Below are 13,837 nucleotides of genomic sequence, written 5' to 3'. Positions count from 1 at the left end.
TGTTTGGAAACTTCTATCACATGATAATTTATTGAAGTCTTCAGCCTTACTTTGCAGGTTGTTTTCTGTTTTTCGACATCGGTAAAAAGCGAGTTTTTGTAGGCGTTGAAATACGGATTGACGCTGCCAGGAAGAGATGATGGCAAAGGATTTACTGCCATGTTCCCGTTACTGTGGCAACTGCATCACCACGCGACAAACTGCACTTCATTTGGTCCATGTTCGTCATTAGCTCCAAAGAAGCTCGTGGGTATCAGGCAGTTTATTTGTCAAGCATTTGTCTTTTTACAGATCCAAAACAAGTACAACTGATCCAGAAGCAACCATATGGCCAACATAAAAAGTCAATATTTTTAGAACTATACAAAGTACTCCATTAATATCAATGAAAACATATTTAAAAAAAACACACTTAGGCTATACAAAATGAACATTTCAATAAATTAACAGTAAACTTAAATTGACCTAGAGTTATAATAGGCCTACATTTTAGACCCAACTTGTGAGAATACAATAAAAGTAAACAAATCCAGATGTACAATCATTTTAACACAAAGCAACACCTATAGCAACATGCAAATGCTTGTCATAAAACTGTACTGCACTTGTGGCACGATTTAAATGTGTAGCAGTGTCTTTTTGAACATGATGACAAATTGCAAGCCTGGTACAACAGGTCTGTAAATAAATACATTAGTATTTTCAAGATGGCAGCTCGGACTGAAATGTCTATGTAAAAATGAATTATGAAGGGAAAGTAGAAACACAGGAAATACCTTCAAAACAGCTTTAAATGAACACCAGCAAACAGTGAATATTTGTTCTAAAACAAGATTTTTTAAAAATGCAGTGGAATGGACGGTTCATCAGCAACAACCACAGTGACCCCAAGAGCCGCCTGGACCACTCAATGCTAAAATGGATTGATGTCTTTCAGTTAGCAGCTATTCATATATTAGCGCCAGTGGGTATTCTCTTATTTCATGTTGCTCTTCATACTGTAAAACACTTAGGAGAGTGGTATTCTTTGTTGTTTCCACTGCCCAGAGCAAGTTTTGAAATGCCAAATGTTAGGATGACAGCAATTACATTGGCACCAGAAAGCTTCTAAATTTTGTAGTAATAATTCACAGTACATTTGTCATGCCAATGTAATGATTCTTGGTAGGTTAATACTGCATTCTATCATCACAATCTACGAGGCAGTGATTATGTGTTTCTGTTGCACAGCACTTTGCAGATCAAGTTCATCTGTACAAATAATGCTCAGCTCTAGATAACATAACGTATGACTATCAGCCATCTAAAATGTCATAGTCATTTACATATACAGCTAACTGCCAAAATAAAGGAAACACTTGAGTAAATGAGGGATACAAAGTATATTAAAAGCAGGTGCTTCCACACAGGTGTGGTTACTGAGTTAATTAAGCAATTAACATCCCATCATGCTTAGGGTCATGTATAGAAATGGCCAGTTGCCCATTATTTTGGCTACCATGGCAAGAAGAAGAGATCTCAGTGACTTTGAAAGAGGGGTCTTAAAGGTGCATAGGGGATTTAAAGAGTGTGTGTCTCAGTCAACAGATTTCAACCAAATTGAACACTTATGGGAGATTCTGGAGCGGCGCCTGAGACAGCGTTTTCCACTGCTCATTAACAAAACACCAAATTATAGAATTTCTCATGGAAGAATGGTGTAGCATCCCTCAAATATACTGATTTTGTACGTTTGCCCACTGACAAAGACATGATCAGTCTATAATTTTAATGGTAGGTTTATTTGAACAGTCAGCAAAAATGTTATACATTGATTTGCATTTTAATGAGGGAAATAAGTATTTGACCCCTCTGCAAAACATGACTTAGTACTTGGTGGCAAAACCCTTGTTGGCAATCACTGAGGTCAGACGTTTCTTGTAGTTGGTCACCAGGTTTGCACACATCTCAGGAGGGATTTTGTTCCACTCCTCTTTGCAGATCTTCTCCAAGTCATTAAGGTTTTGAGTCTGACGTTTGGCAACTCGAACCTTCAGCTCCCTCCACAGATTTTCTATGGGATTAAGGTCTGGAGACTGGCTAGGCCACTCCAGGACTTTAATGTGCTTCTTCTTGAGCCACTCCTTTGTTGCCTTGGCCGTGTGTTTTGGGTCATTGTCATGGTGGAATACCCATCCACGACCCATTTTCAATGCCCTGGCTGAGGGAAGGAGGTTCTCACCCAAGAGTTGACGGTACATGGCCCCGTCCATCGTCCCTTTGATGCAGTGAAGTTGTCCTGTCCCCTTAGCAGAAAAACACCCCCAAAGAATAATGTTTCCACCTCCATGTTTAATGGTGGGGATGGTGTTCTTGGGGTCATAGGCAGCATTCCTCCTCCTCCAAACACGGCGAGTTGAGTTGATGCCAACGAGCTCCATTTTGGTCTCATCTGACCACAACACTTTCACCCAGTTCTCCTCTGAATCATTCAGATGTTCATTGGCAAACTTCAGACGGCCCTGTATATGTGCTTTCTTGAGCAGGGGGACCTTGCGGGCGCTGCAGGATTTCAGTCCTTCACGGCGTAGTGTGTTACCAATTATTTTCTTGGTGGCTATGGTCCCAGCTGCCTTGAGATCATTGACAAGATCCTCCCGTGTAGTTCTGGGCTGATTCTTCACCATTCTCATGATCATTGCAACTCCACGAGGTGAGATCTTGCATGGAGCCCCAGGCCGAGGGAGATTGACAGTTCTTTTGTGTTTCTTCCATTTGCGAATAATCGCACCAACTGTTGTCACCTTCTCACCAAGCTGCTTGGCGATGGTCTTGTAGCCCATTCCAGCCTTGGGTAGGTCTACAATCTTGTCCCTGACATCCTTGGAGAGCTCTTTGGTCTTGGCCATGGTGGAGAGTTTGGAATCTGATTGATTGATTGCTTCTGTGGACAGGTGTCTTTTATACAGGTAACAAGCTGAGATTAAGAGCACTCCCTTTAAGAGTGTGCTCCTAATCTCAGCTCGTTACCTGTATAAAAGACACCTGGGAGCCAGAAATCTTTCTGATTGAGAGGGGGTCAAATACTTATTTCCCTCATTAAAATGCAAATAAATTTATAACCTTTTTGACATGCGTTTTTCTGGATTTTGTTGTTGTTCTGTCTCTCACTGTTCAAATAAACCTACCATTAAAATGATAGACTGATCATTTCTTTGTCAGTGGGCAAACGTACAAAATCAGCAGGGGATCAAATACTTTTTTCCCCTCACTGTAGTTATAACAACTTGTAGAAGTTATGCCAAGGCGCATTGAAGCTGTTGTGGTGGCTTGGGGTGGCCCAACGCCCTATTAAAACACTTGTCTGTGTTTCTGTCACGTCTCCTCCCGTTGCTCCCTTCCGGCGTTCTGATTCGCCGGTCTACTGAGCCACCGGTCTGAGCGCACCACCTCGGCAACACCAGAATGGAAAGCCAATGCACCCAAATCACCTCCAGTGCACCTGCACCTCATCATCACCCCTATATAGCCCTGGACTGTTCAGTGTTGTGTTGTGTGTGATTGTTAGTGTCTTGTCGTGTACTCGCTCTTTGTTGTTCTCTTGCTCAGTGTTAAGTAAACCTTTACATTGTTGATTCCTGCGTCTACGTCCTGCCTCTTCGTATCCTCAGTACTCATCACAGTTTCCATTATGTTGTCAGTTACCTGCACATCTATGCTTTATCGATACAATTTCAATATAATTTCAATTTAATACAATCCAATATAAAATATATACTCATATTATCTAAACATATTAATCTTCATTACTAATTTCTAGTGCCACTTGACCTTACCAGGAAAAACTCTGGACCCTTTGGCTGAGAGTTCTTTCTGGTCAGATCACATGGTCAGGAAGAACTCCTGGCCCTACGGCATTCCGTAGTGTTGAAGATCATGTTGTTTGTGTCCCAGTAACTGTGACTGTTTCTTTGTGTTGTCTTGGCACTTTGGTTGTGGAGAGCAGAGGAGCTATCCAGTCTCTACCAGGCCAGGGGAGAGGGCACTCTGGGGCTGCAGGGGTTCTCAGTGGCCTGGGTCTCATTCTACCAGGCCAGGGGAGAGGGCACTCTGGGGCTGCAGGGGTTCTCAGTGGCCTGGGTCTCATTCAGTGCTCTCTGGAAAACAGAACCAATCATCGTACATGAGTCACAGATGCATTTGAATGCTGTCAAATTGTACGGTCAGAGACCTGTCAAGGGCATCATTATGGCTACTGGCTCACCTCAAACTTAGAAGTAAACTCAGCGAAAATGGCGAAGAAGGCCTCAGTGGAGGTGGCCTTGCTGTCCTCTCCAAAGTACGAGGCCACCTTAGTGAACTCGTCCATGGCTCTCAGCTGCAGAGAGTCCAGAGACTGAACCGCTGGGTGACTGTTCTCCAGGAAGCCCTTTATCTCCAGGGTCAAGGGTCAAACTGTCAACTGTCAGACCATTCGAAGCACAGTGACACATTCTTACTAGTAACATACTGACCACTGTTATGGTGTAATTACAGTACAAGTCAAAAGTTTGGACACACCTACTCATTCAAGGCTTTTTCTTTATTTTTTAAACTATTTTCTACATTGTAGAATAATAGTGAAGACATCAAAACTATGAAATAACACATATGGAATCATGTAGTAACCAAAAAAGTGTTAAACAAATCAAAATATATTTTATATTTGAGATTCTTCAAAGTAGCCACCCTTTGCCTTGATGACAGCTTTGCACACTCTTTGTATTCTCTCAACCAGCTTAATGAGGTAGTCAACTGGAATGCATTTCAATTAACAGGTGTGCCTTGTTAAAAGTTAATTTGTGGAATTTCTTTCCTTCTTAATGTGTTTGAGCCAATCAGTTGTGTTGTGACAAGATAGGGGTGGTATACAGAAGATAGCCCTATTGGTAAAAGACCAAGTCCATATTATGGCAAGAACAGCTCAAATAAGCAAAGAGAAATGACAGTCCATCATTACTTTAAGACATTAAGGTCAGTCAATACGGAAAATTTCAGTTTCTTCAAGTGCAGTCACAAAAACCATCCAGCGCTATGATGAAACTGGCTCTCATGAGGACACCCACAGGAAAGGAAGACCCAAAGTTACCTCTGCTGCAGAGGATAAGTTCATTAGAGTTAACTGCACCTCAGATTGCAGCCCAAATAAATGATTCACAGAGTTAAAGTAACAGACACATCTCAAATTTGAGATTTTTGGTTCCAACCGCTGTGTCTTTGTGAGACGCAGAGTAGGTGAACGGATGATCTCTGCATGTGTGGTTTCCACGTGAAGCATGGAGGAGGAGGTGTGATGGTGTGGGGGTGCATTACTGGTGACACTGTCAGTGATTTATTTAGAATTCAGGGCACACTTAACCAGCATGGCTACCACAGCATTCTGCAGCGCTATGCCATACCAATCTGGTTTGCGCTTAGTGGGACTGTCATTTGTTTTTCAACAGGACAATGACCCAAAACAAACCTCCAGGCTGTGTAAGGGCTATTTGACCAAGAAGGAGAGTGATGGAGTGCTGCATCAGATAACCTGGCCTCCACAATCACCCGACCTCAACCCAATTGAGATGGTTTGGGATGAGTTGGACCGCAGAGTGAAGGAAAAGCAGCCAACAAGTGCTCAGCATATGTGGGAACTCCTTCAAGACTGTTGGAAAAGCATTCCTCATGAAGCTGGTTGAGAGAATGTCAATAGTGTGCAAAGCTGTCATCAAGGCAAAGGGTGGCTACTTTGAATAATCTAAAATCTAAAATATATTTTGATTTGTTTAACCCTTTTTTGGTTACTACATGATTCCATATGTGTTATTTTATAGTTTTTGATGTCTTCACTATTATTCTACAATGTAGAAAATAGTAAAAATAAAGAAAAACCCTTGAATGAGTAGGTGTGTCCAAACTTTTGACTGGTACTGTAAATCAAATCAAATTTTATTTTCCCAATGCGCTGAATACAACAGGTGTAGACTTTACTGTGAAATTCTTACTTACGAGCCCATTCCCAACAATGCAGACTATTACAGTGTAATTACTAACTACAGTGTGTTACTATGTGCGTGAAATGTGTTGTGAAGGGCTTTCTTGTTGTTGATGGAAGGATACACTCATGACGGCAGCGAAGTGATCCTCGGCCGTGGCAGGGATCTTCTGACAGGCTGTCCTGATGTCCTTGATGATGGAGTGGAGGTCAGCCAGCTCAGCTGTCAGGACTCGTTGATTCACTTCAGAGAAAGTTCAATAGAAAACCATGCAGTATGACTCATGTGAGACACATCCCTGATTCATTGCAGAGAAAGTTAAATTGAAAACCATGCAGTATGACTTATATGAGACAAATCCAATGCATAGTGTCTAATGTCAATGCCATTCATTATAAATGCTGTAGTTTTTCAGTCTTATGAGATAACTGCTGTAAGGCATATCTCAATATTGAAAAGTAACTATCAGGAAACGAATTATCAGGAACCTGATAAGGACATGACTTGTAGTACATATTGAAATGCACTAAATGGAACTAATGCATTCTGCTAGTGAACCTCAGAGTTCTGCTGACGGACAGAGCCAGGTAAAGAGCATTGTGTGTTGTTGTCTTACTGTACCTTTGGCTGCGAGTGGCACGGTTGTGAGGTCCCTGGCAAAGTTCAGCAGTTCTGGGAAGTGTTGGCATAGCGATTTGGCAAGAATGTGGAGGAAGGTGGATTTACCATCCACTGTTTTAGTGGTGCTGAGCTGTAAGAAGGAAGGTGAGATAGAATTTGGCATTAGAAAGACGTCAACACCAAGGCAAAGACAACACAAATCCTAAAAAGACAAATGGGGCTAAAGCCCAGTCAGTTAGAGCATGAACATCCATTCATCCAGATGAGGCTAAAGCCCAGTCAGTTAGAGCATGAACATCCATTCATCCAGATGAGGCTAAAGCCCAGTCAGTTAGAGCATGAACATCCATTCATCCAGATGAGGCTAAAGCCCAGTCAGTTAGAGCATGAACATCCATTCATCCAGATGAGGCTAAAGCCCAGTCAGTTAGAGCATGAACATCCATTCATCCAAATGAGGCTAAAGCCCAGTCAGTTAGAGCATGAACATCCATTCATCCAGATGAGGCTAAAGCCCAGTCAGTTAGAGCATGAACATCCATTCATCCAGATGAGGCTAAAGCCCAGTCAGTTAGAGCATGAACATCCATTCATCCAGATGAGGCTAAAGCCCAGTCAGTTAGAGCATGAACATCCATTCATCCAAATGAGGCTAAAGCCCAGTCAGTTAGAGCATGAACATCCATTCATACCTCAGTGAGAAAGTTGATCTTAAAGCCAGTGGTTTTGTTTGTCTTGGGTTGACCATTGTTCAGGTAATTCCCCATTGCCAGCACAAACTGTAGACAGAAACAGAGGTTTAGAAACAGTTTACCAGTAACACATCGTGATCACCACATTATCCATACCTCGGAGTCTGTATCATATTATCTTATCCTATATGATTTTACACACAATGCATCTTCTTTAATAACCTTAGATTACAACAGCAGGGTAACATAAATAATATGAAATAAACAAGAGAGCTGTTTGCCATTTCTCAACCATTAAGCTACTGTTTTCCACTCTCAGGGAGCGAGTTACAATAGTTTTATTACCTCGAGGATCTTGGCCAGTTTCTTGCTGCTTCTGAGTTCTACCGAGGCCCTGTAGATCCATTCGTATCCAGCCTTCATCTCCTCTGTCTTCTCCTGCAGGGTCGTCTTAAAATGGAGGCTCCGCAGGCGAGTCTTATACTCAGGGACCATCAGCATCTGGGCACACACAGATTATGAACTTGAAAAATACTGTCACTATTGCTAGTAAAGTAACATATTACTGTACAGTCGGGGTCAAAAGTTTTGAGAATGACACAAGTATTGGTCTTCACAAAGTTCACTGCTTCAGTGTTATGAGATATTTTTGTCAGATGTTACTATGGGATACTGAAGTATAATTACAAGCATTCCATAAGTGGCAATGGCTTTTATTGACAATTACATTAAGTTTATGCAGAGTCAATATTTGCAGTGTTGATCCTGCTTTTTCAAGACCTCTGCAATCCGCCCTGGCATGCTGTCAATTAACTTCTGGGCCACATCCTGACTGATGCCAGCCCATTCTTGCATAATCAATGCTTGGAGTTTGTCAGAATTTGTGGGTTTTTGTTTGTCCACCCGCCTCTTGAGGATCGACCACAAGTTCTCAATGGGATTAAGGTCTGGGGAGTTTCCTGGCCATGGACCCAAAATGTCGATGTTTTGTTCCCCGAGCCACTTAGTTATCACTTTTGCCTTATGGCAAAGTGCTACATCATGCTGGAAAAGGCATTGGTCGTCACCAAACTGTTCTTGGATGGTTGGGAGAAGTTGCTCTCGGAGGATGTGTTGGTACCATTCTTTATTCATGGCTGTGTTCTTAGGCAAAATTGTGAGTGAGCCCACTCCCTTGGCTGAGAAGCAACCCCACACATGAATGGTATCAGGATGCTTTACTGTTGGCATGACACAGGACTGATGGTAGCGCTCACCTTGTCTTCTCCGGACAAGGTGTTTTCCGGATGCCCCAAACAATCAGAAAGGGGATTCATCAGAGAAAATGACTTTACCCCAGTCCTCAGCAGTCCAATCCCTGTACCTTTTGCAGAATATCAGTCTGTCCCAGATGTTTTTCCTGGAGAGAAGTGGCTTCTTTGCTGCCCTTCTTGACACCAGGCCATCCTCCAAAAGCCTCACTGTGCGTGCAGATGCACTCACACCTGCCTGCTGCCATTCCTGAGCAAGCTCTGCACTGGTGGTGCCCCGATCCCGCAGCTGAATCAACTTTAGGAGACTTCCTGGCGCTTGCTGGACTTTCTTGGGCGCCCTGACGCCTTCTTCACAACAATTGAACCTCTCTCCTTGAAGTTCTTGATGATCCAATAAATGGTTGATTTAGGTGCAATCTTACTAGCAGCAATATCCTTGCCTGTGAAGCCCTTTTTGTGCAAAGCAATGATGACGGCACGTGTTTCCTTGCAGGTAACCATGGTTAACAGAGGAAGAACAATGATTTCAAGCACCACCCTCCTTTTAAAGCTTCCAGTCTGTTATTCTAACTCAATCAGCATGACAGAGTGATCTCCAGCCTTGTCCTCGTCAACACTCTCACCTGTGTTAACAAGAGAATCACTGACATGATGGCAGCTGGTCCTTTTGTGGCATGGCTGAAATGCAGTGGAAATGTTTTTTGGGGATTAAGTTAATTTTCATGGCAAATAGGGACTTGGCAATTAATTGCAATTCATCTGATCACTCTTCATGACATTCTGGAGTATATGCAAATTGCCATCATCAAAACTGAGGCAGCAGACTTTGTGAAAATTAGTATTTGTGTCATTCTCAAAACTTTTGACCACGACTGTAGTAAACTAGTACTACACTCTTAGAAAAAAATATGCTATCTAGAACCTAAAAGGGTTCGGCTGTCCCCATAGGAAAACCCTTTGAAGAACCCTTTTTGGTTCCAGGTATAACCCTTTTGGGTTCTATGTAACTCTTTCCACAGAGGGTTCTACATGGAACCCAAAAGGGTTATACCTGGAACGGAAAAGGGTTCTACCTGGAACCAAAATGGTTCTCCTATGGGGATAGCCGAAGAACCCTTTTGGAACCCTTTTTTCTAAGAGTGTATAGTATACAGTAAAATACTTAAACAACATTTTAAAACATTCTAGCCACAGTCTAGAGCAGGGTTCCCCAACTGGGTGGTTTTATTTGGTTTTCTGGAAATGTGTTCCCAAGTATTCCCATCCATAATAGAGGGACACGTGATGAAATGATCATGTTTTAGTCAAATATTATATCTGTTTGGGCTTCTTGCGGTTCATTTGAAGTCTACAAATGATTTGTAATTATGTTCCGGCCCACCAACCATCCGCTCAAGAAAGAATCGGTCCGTGGATGAATCTAGATGATGATCCCTGGCCTAGAGGGACAGGCTGGGCCAATACAGACATCATTGGCTGAAACCACCAGTGGCTCCCGACCAACCATTTGGGAAACATTGACACAACAGCGTCTCAGTTACCTGCATGACAAACTGGTCAGGGTCGCTGAGTTTGGCGGAGTCCTGGTCGAAACATTGGTACTGTTTGACTTCCTGGTCATCGGGGGCGTAGAGCAGCAGCTGCTTGATGTGGGCCGGCTCCAGTCTGTCTGTGCTCATAGTCATCAGGACCTTGCGCAGCTCACCTGGAGACAGCTTCAGGTGGGCGATCAGGATGGCTGGGGAGAGGAGGAGTGGAATGATGGGATGGAGGAGAGGAGGTTTATTTGTTTATTTGGACGCCATTAGCTGTTACATTAGCAACTGATACTCTTTCTGGGGTCCACACAAAACAGTCATAGACAATAAAAACAGACCTTAACTGATAAACAACAACAACATGTTTCTGTAGAAATCAGAGAACCTGTGTTTGAATCTCAGAGCCACCTGGCCCTAGAGGGTCTGTTCAGATCATTGAGATAAAGGTTCCTGGGGGCCAAGGCCATGGTCATGGTTCAGATCCCTGGGGGCCAAGGCCATGGTCATGGTTCTGATCCCTGGGGGTCAAGGCCATGGTCATGGTTCAGATCCCTGGGGGCCAAGGTCATGATCATGGTTCAGATCCCTGGGGGCCAAGGTCATGATCATGGTTCAGATCCCTGGGGGCCAAGGCCATGGTCATGGTTCAGATCCCTGGGGGCCAAGGCCATGGTCATGGTTCAGATCCATGGGGGCCAAGGCCATGGTCATGGTTCAGATCCCTGGGGGCCAAGGTCATGATCATGGTTCAGATCCCTGGGGGCCAAGGCCATGGTCATGGTTCAGATCCCTGGGGGCCAAGGTCATGATCATGGTTCAGATCCCTGGGGGTCAAGGCCATGGTCATGGTTCAGATCCCTGGGGGCCAAGGTCATGATCATGGTTCAGATCCCTGGGGGCCAAGGTCATGATCATGGTTCCGATCCCTGGGGGCCAAGGTCATGATCATGGTTCAGATCCCTGGGGGTCAAGGCCATGGTCATGGTTCAGATCCCTGGGGGCCAAGGTCATGATCATGGTTCAGATCCCTGGGGGTCAAGGCCATGGTCATGGTTCAGATCCCTGGGGGCCAAGGTCATGATCATGGTTCAGATCCCTGGGGGCCAAGGCCATGGTCATGGTTCTGATCCCTGGGGGTCAAGGCCATGGTCATGGTTCAGATCCCTGGGGGCCAAGGTCATGGTCATACTCACAGGCGTTGTAGGCTTTCTTATGAGACAGAATCTCCACCACGTCTTTCTTTTTAAAGCTCTCGGGCAGGAAGGCTGGCTCTGGAAGAGAGACTGACACATTTAATCACAGTGTAAGGATGCTGCTCTCCAGGCACCAGGGTTGAAAACACTAACAGGCACTAAAGGTGGATGGGTAATGAGAGAAGAGAGGGATGGTAGGTGGTGCCTTATGGAGAATGCATTTGATGAGCAGGTGAATAGACGCGCTTAGTAGACTCCATTGGACAACTTGGTGAACTGTAAACGCATAACAACAACATGGAATATCAGCAATACACTGACACCATGAAACACAAAACAAGCCATGTTGAATTAATGAAATCAATGTACTTTTCCACAGCTATGAAATAAAATCATTATATTGCAATATACAGTATAGCAGGGTTCCCTGGTCTCAATGGGACTCCCTGTTAAATAAAGGTCAAATAAATACATCAATAAATAAATATATCTGACTATGAGGGTAGAAGGACAATATTAAAAAATGTTATCAACAGAACCAGTGATATGAATACACTATATGATATGACTATGAGATGAGATGTTTGATGAAGAGGTCATAATAAAGAACTTACTGGAACTCCGTTGGGTACCAAAGTGCAACTCTAGATCGAGATACTTCACCATGTCACTCAGTTTGTCATAGTCGGGGTCCTCTCCAAGCTAAAGCAGACAAAGTATCTCACCTGTCAATACATTTCTTAACACAACAACAACAACAAACAGTACTGATTCCAGGTTCAGGGTTAGTACAATAGACTCGACACATGCCTGTCCCCAGATGGTTCCCTCAGAGTTCTCCACCTGCTCCCAGCGCAGTCTCCTCACACTCATGTGGTTGGTGTCCCCAGCACAGGGACTGGAATTGGGCAGCGGAGGCGGGTCACAGGGGGGCGGCAGGGGTGGAGGGGGCGGTGGGGGGACCTTGTGTTTCTGGAGCTCTGACACTGAGGTGGGGGTCTCGTAGGTCTGTGATTGAGGGGGCTGGGGAGGGTGACTCTGGGGCTGGGACAGGTGAGGGGCCTGGGGGGGCAGGCTGTGGTGAAGCTGGGGCTGGGGCTGGTAGGGCTGGTGGTGAAGCTGGTGGTGTCTCTGGAGGGCAAGCTGGCTTTGCCTGTTGGGCTGAGGGGAGAGCTGGGGACACAGGATGGGCTGGGTCAGGGGCTGAGGCTGGCTGGCCTGACGGGGCAGGTTCCTGGGGCGAGAGGGCTGTGGAGAGTAGCGATGGCCCAGGGGGAGAGTCATCTGAGGAGCCTGGTGGTGGACACAGCCCTGTAGCTCATCTCTGGTAGGCAGCACCTTGTGTAGGATCGGCCTGTTGTACGTGAAGGCCCGTGGAGGAGGCGGGGGAGGGGGGATGATGGGGTGCTGCGGCTGAAAGGACATGCGCGCCCTGGGGATGTGTTCGGGGGAGAAGTGGGAGAGGACAGGGGTAATGGGGAGGGGGTCGGAGAAGCTGAAGGGTGGTGGGGGTAAGGGGGTGGGGAAGGGCGGGGGCGGCGGGGCGCTCTGCGGGGGCGGGGGGATGGGGATGTGTTCTGACCCGGAGGAGTAGGTGAGGGAGGTGGCGTCATCGTTGCTGCTGATGTCCTCACTGCTGGCACTGCTCAGCTGGCGGGGGAGGTAGCTCACCTCCTGCTCATCCTGGAAACTCATCTGGACACAGCAGATAATCATCAGTCTCACACCTAATCAGACACACCATGTAATCTGATTTACATCTTGTAACCAGTCTTCAGACACACCTTATAATTAACCTTCATTGTACATCGATAATGTATGTAATCATTTCCTATTCACGTGCACTGCTTTTCTTCAGAAACCATGGAAACCAACCCCATAAATATCTGTTGATGCAATAACAACTACATTTACTGTACCGTCTGTATCATGTTAGTAAAGATCAGATTTCTTATACTGTACTGTAGATAATTTAATAACTTGTTGGACATGACTGTTTCTGCACTCAATGAATTTGATCTGGTATTCAAAAAAATGCTGCGTTAAAAACAACCCAGCGCTGGGTAAATAGTGGACAGAACACACATTGGGTCATATTTGGGTAATCAGGTTATTTTCAGTAGGCGTGGCCTATTGGTGGCATGGCTTTCAGATAGGTATTTTTGGCCACCCGTGATAGTAAATGTTGTTCCTGTTCATCATGTTAAGTTTGTACACTGCAAATTAAAATGTTCCTTCAATATTTTTGCTAAATAGATATTTTAATTTAAATGTAATAACATTATTATTTAAATATTATAGCAAAGTGGTAACTCTCCCTACATTGGGATATGCTGATAGGCACTTGAGAAACTCATACTCTTGTGTAAAACTCATTAAAGCTACAAAAGTCTCAGTGCTCATCCTTAACATGTGATGACAATACTGTACAACAGAACATGAACCAGAATTATATTTACTATTTGAAAGCCAAAAATAACTTTAAAAACCTATTTGAAAGCCACGCCCCTACTAAGCCACACCTCCAGTCTTCAGATCTGACCTGGC

At 44.5% G+C, this 13,837-nt stretch overlaps 1 protein-coding gene across 1 annotated transcript in view; it reads right to left on the bottom strand.

Annotated features, from left to right (window-relative positions):
• Window positions 1-4,064: 4,064 nt before the first annotated feature.
• LOC311123072 (delphilin-like) overlaps window positions 4,065-13,837 on the bottom strand; it is a gene marked incomplete at both ends in the record, with an annotated part of 48,135 nt that continues 38,362 nt past the window's right edge. The window contains 10 exon segments of the mRNA XM_084158136.1: window positions 4,065-4,136; window positions 4,244-4,408; window positions 6,118-6,236; window positions 6,615-6,744; window positions 7,307-7,393; window positions 7,652-7,807; window positions 10,101-10,297; window positions 11,291-11,368; window positions 11,905-11,992; window positions 12,101-13,017. Of these exon segments, the coding sequence (XP_084014262.1) occupies window positions 4,065-4,136; window positions 4,244-4,408; window positions 6,118-6,236; window positions 6,615-6,744; window positions 7,307-7,393; window positions 7,652-7,807; window positions 10,101-10,297; window positions 11,291-11,368; window positions 11,905-11,992; window positions 12,101-13,017 (2,009 nt within the window).

Source organism: Coregonus lavaretus, assembly GCF_964263955.1.
Source record: "Coregonus lavaretus genome assembly, chromosome: 1".
Classification (NCBI taxonomy): Eukaryota; Metazoa; Chordata; class Actinopteri; order Salmoniformes; family Salmonidae; genus Coregonus; species Coregonus lavaretus.
Note: the sequence above shows the minus strand (reverse complement) of the source record. Positions and strands in the feature narration are given on the sequence as shown.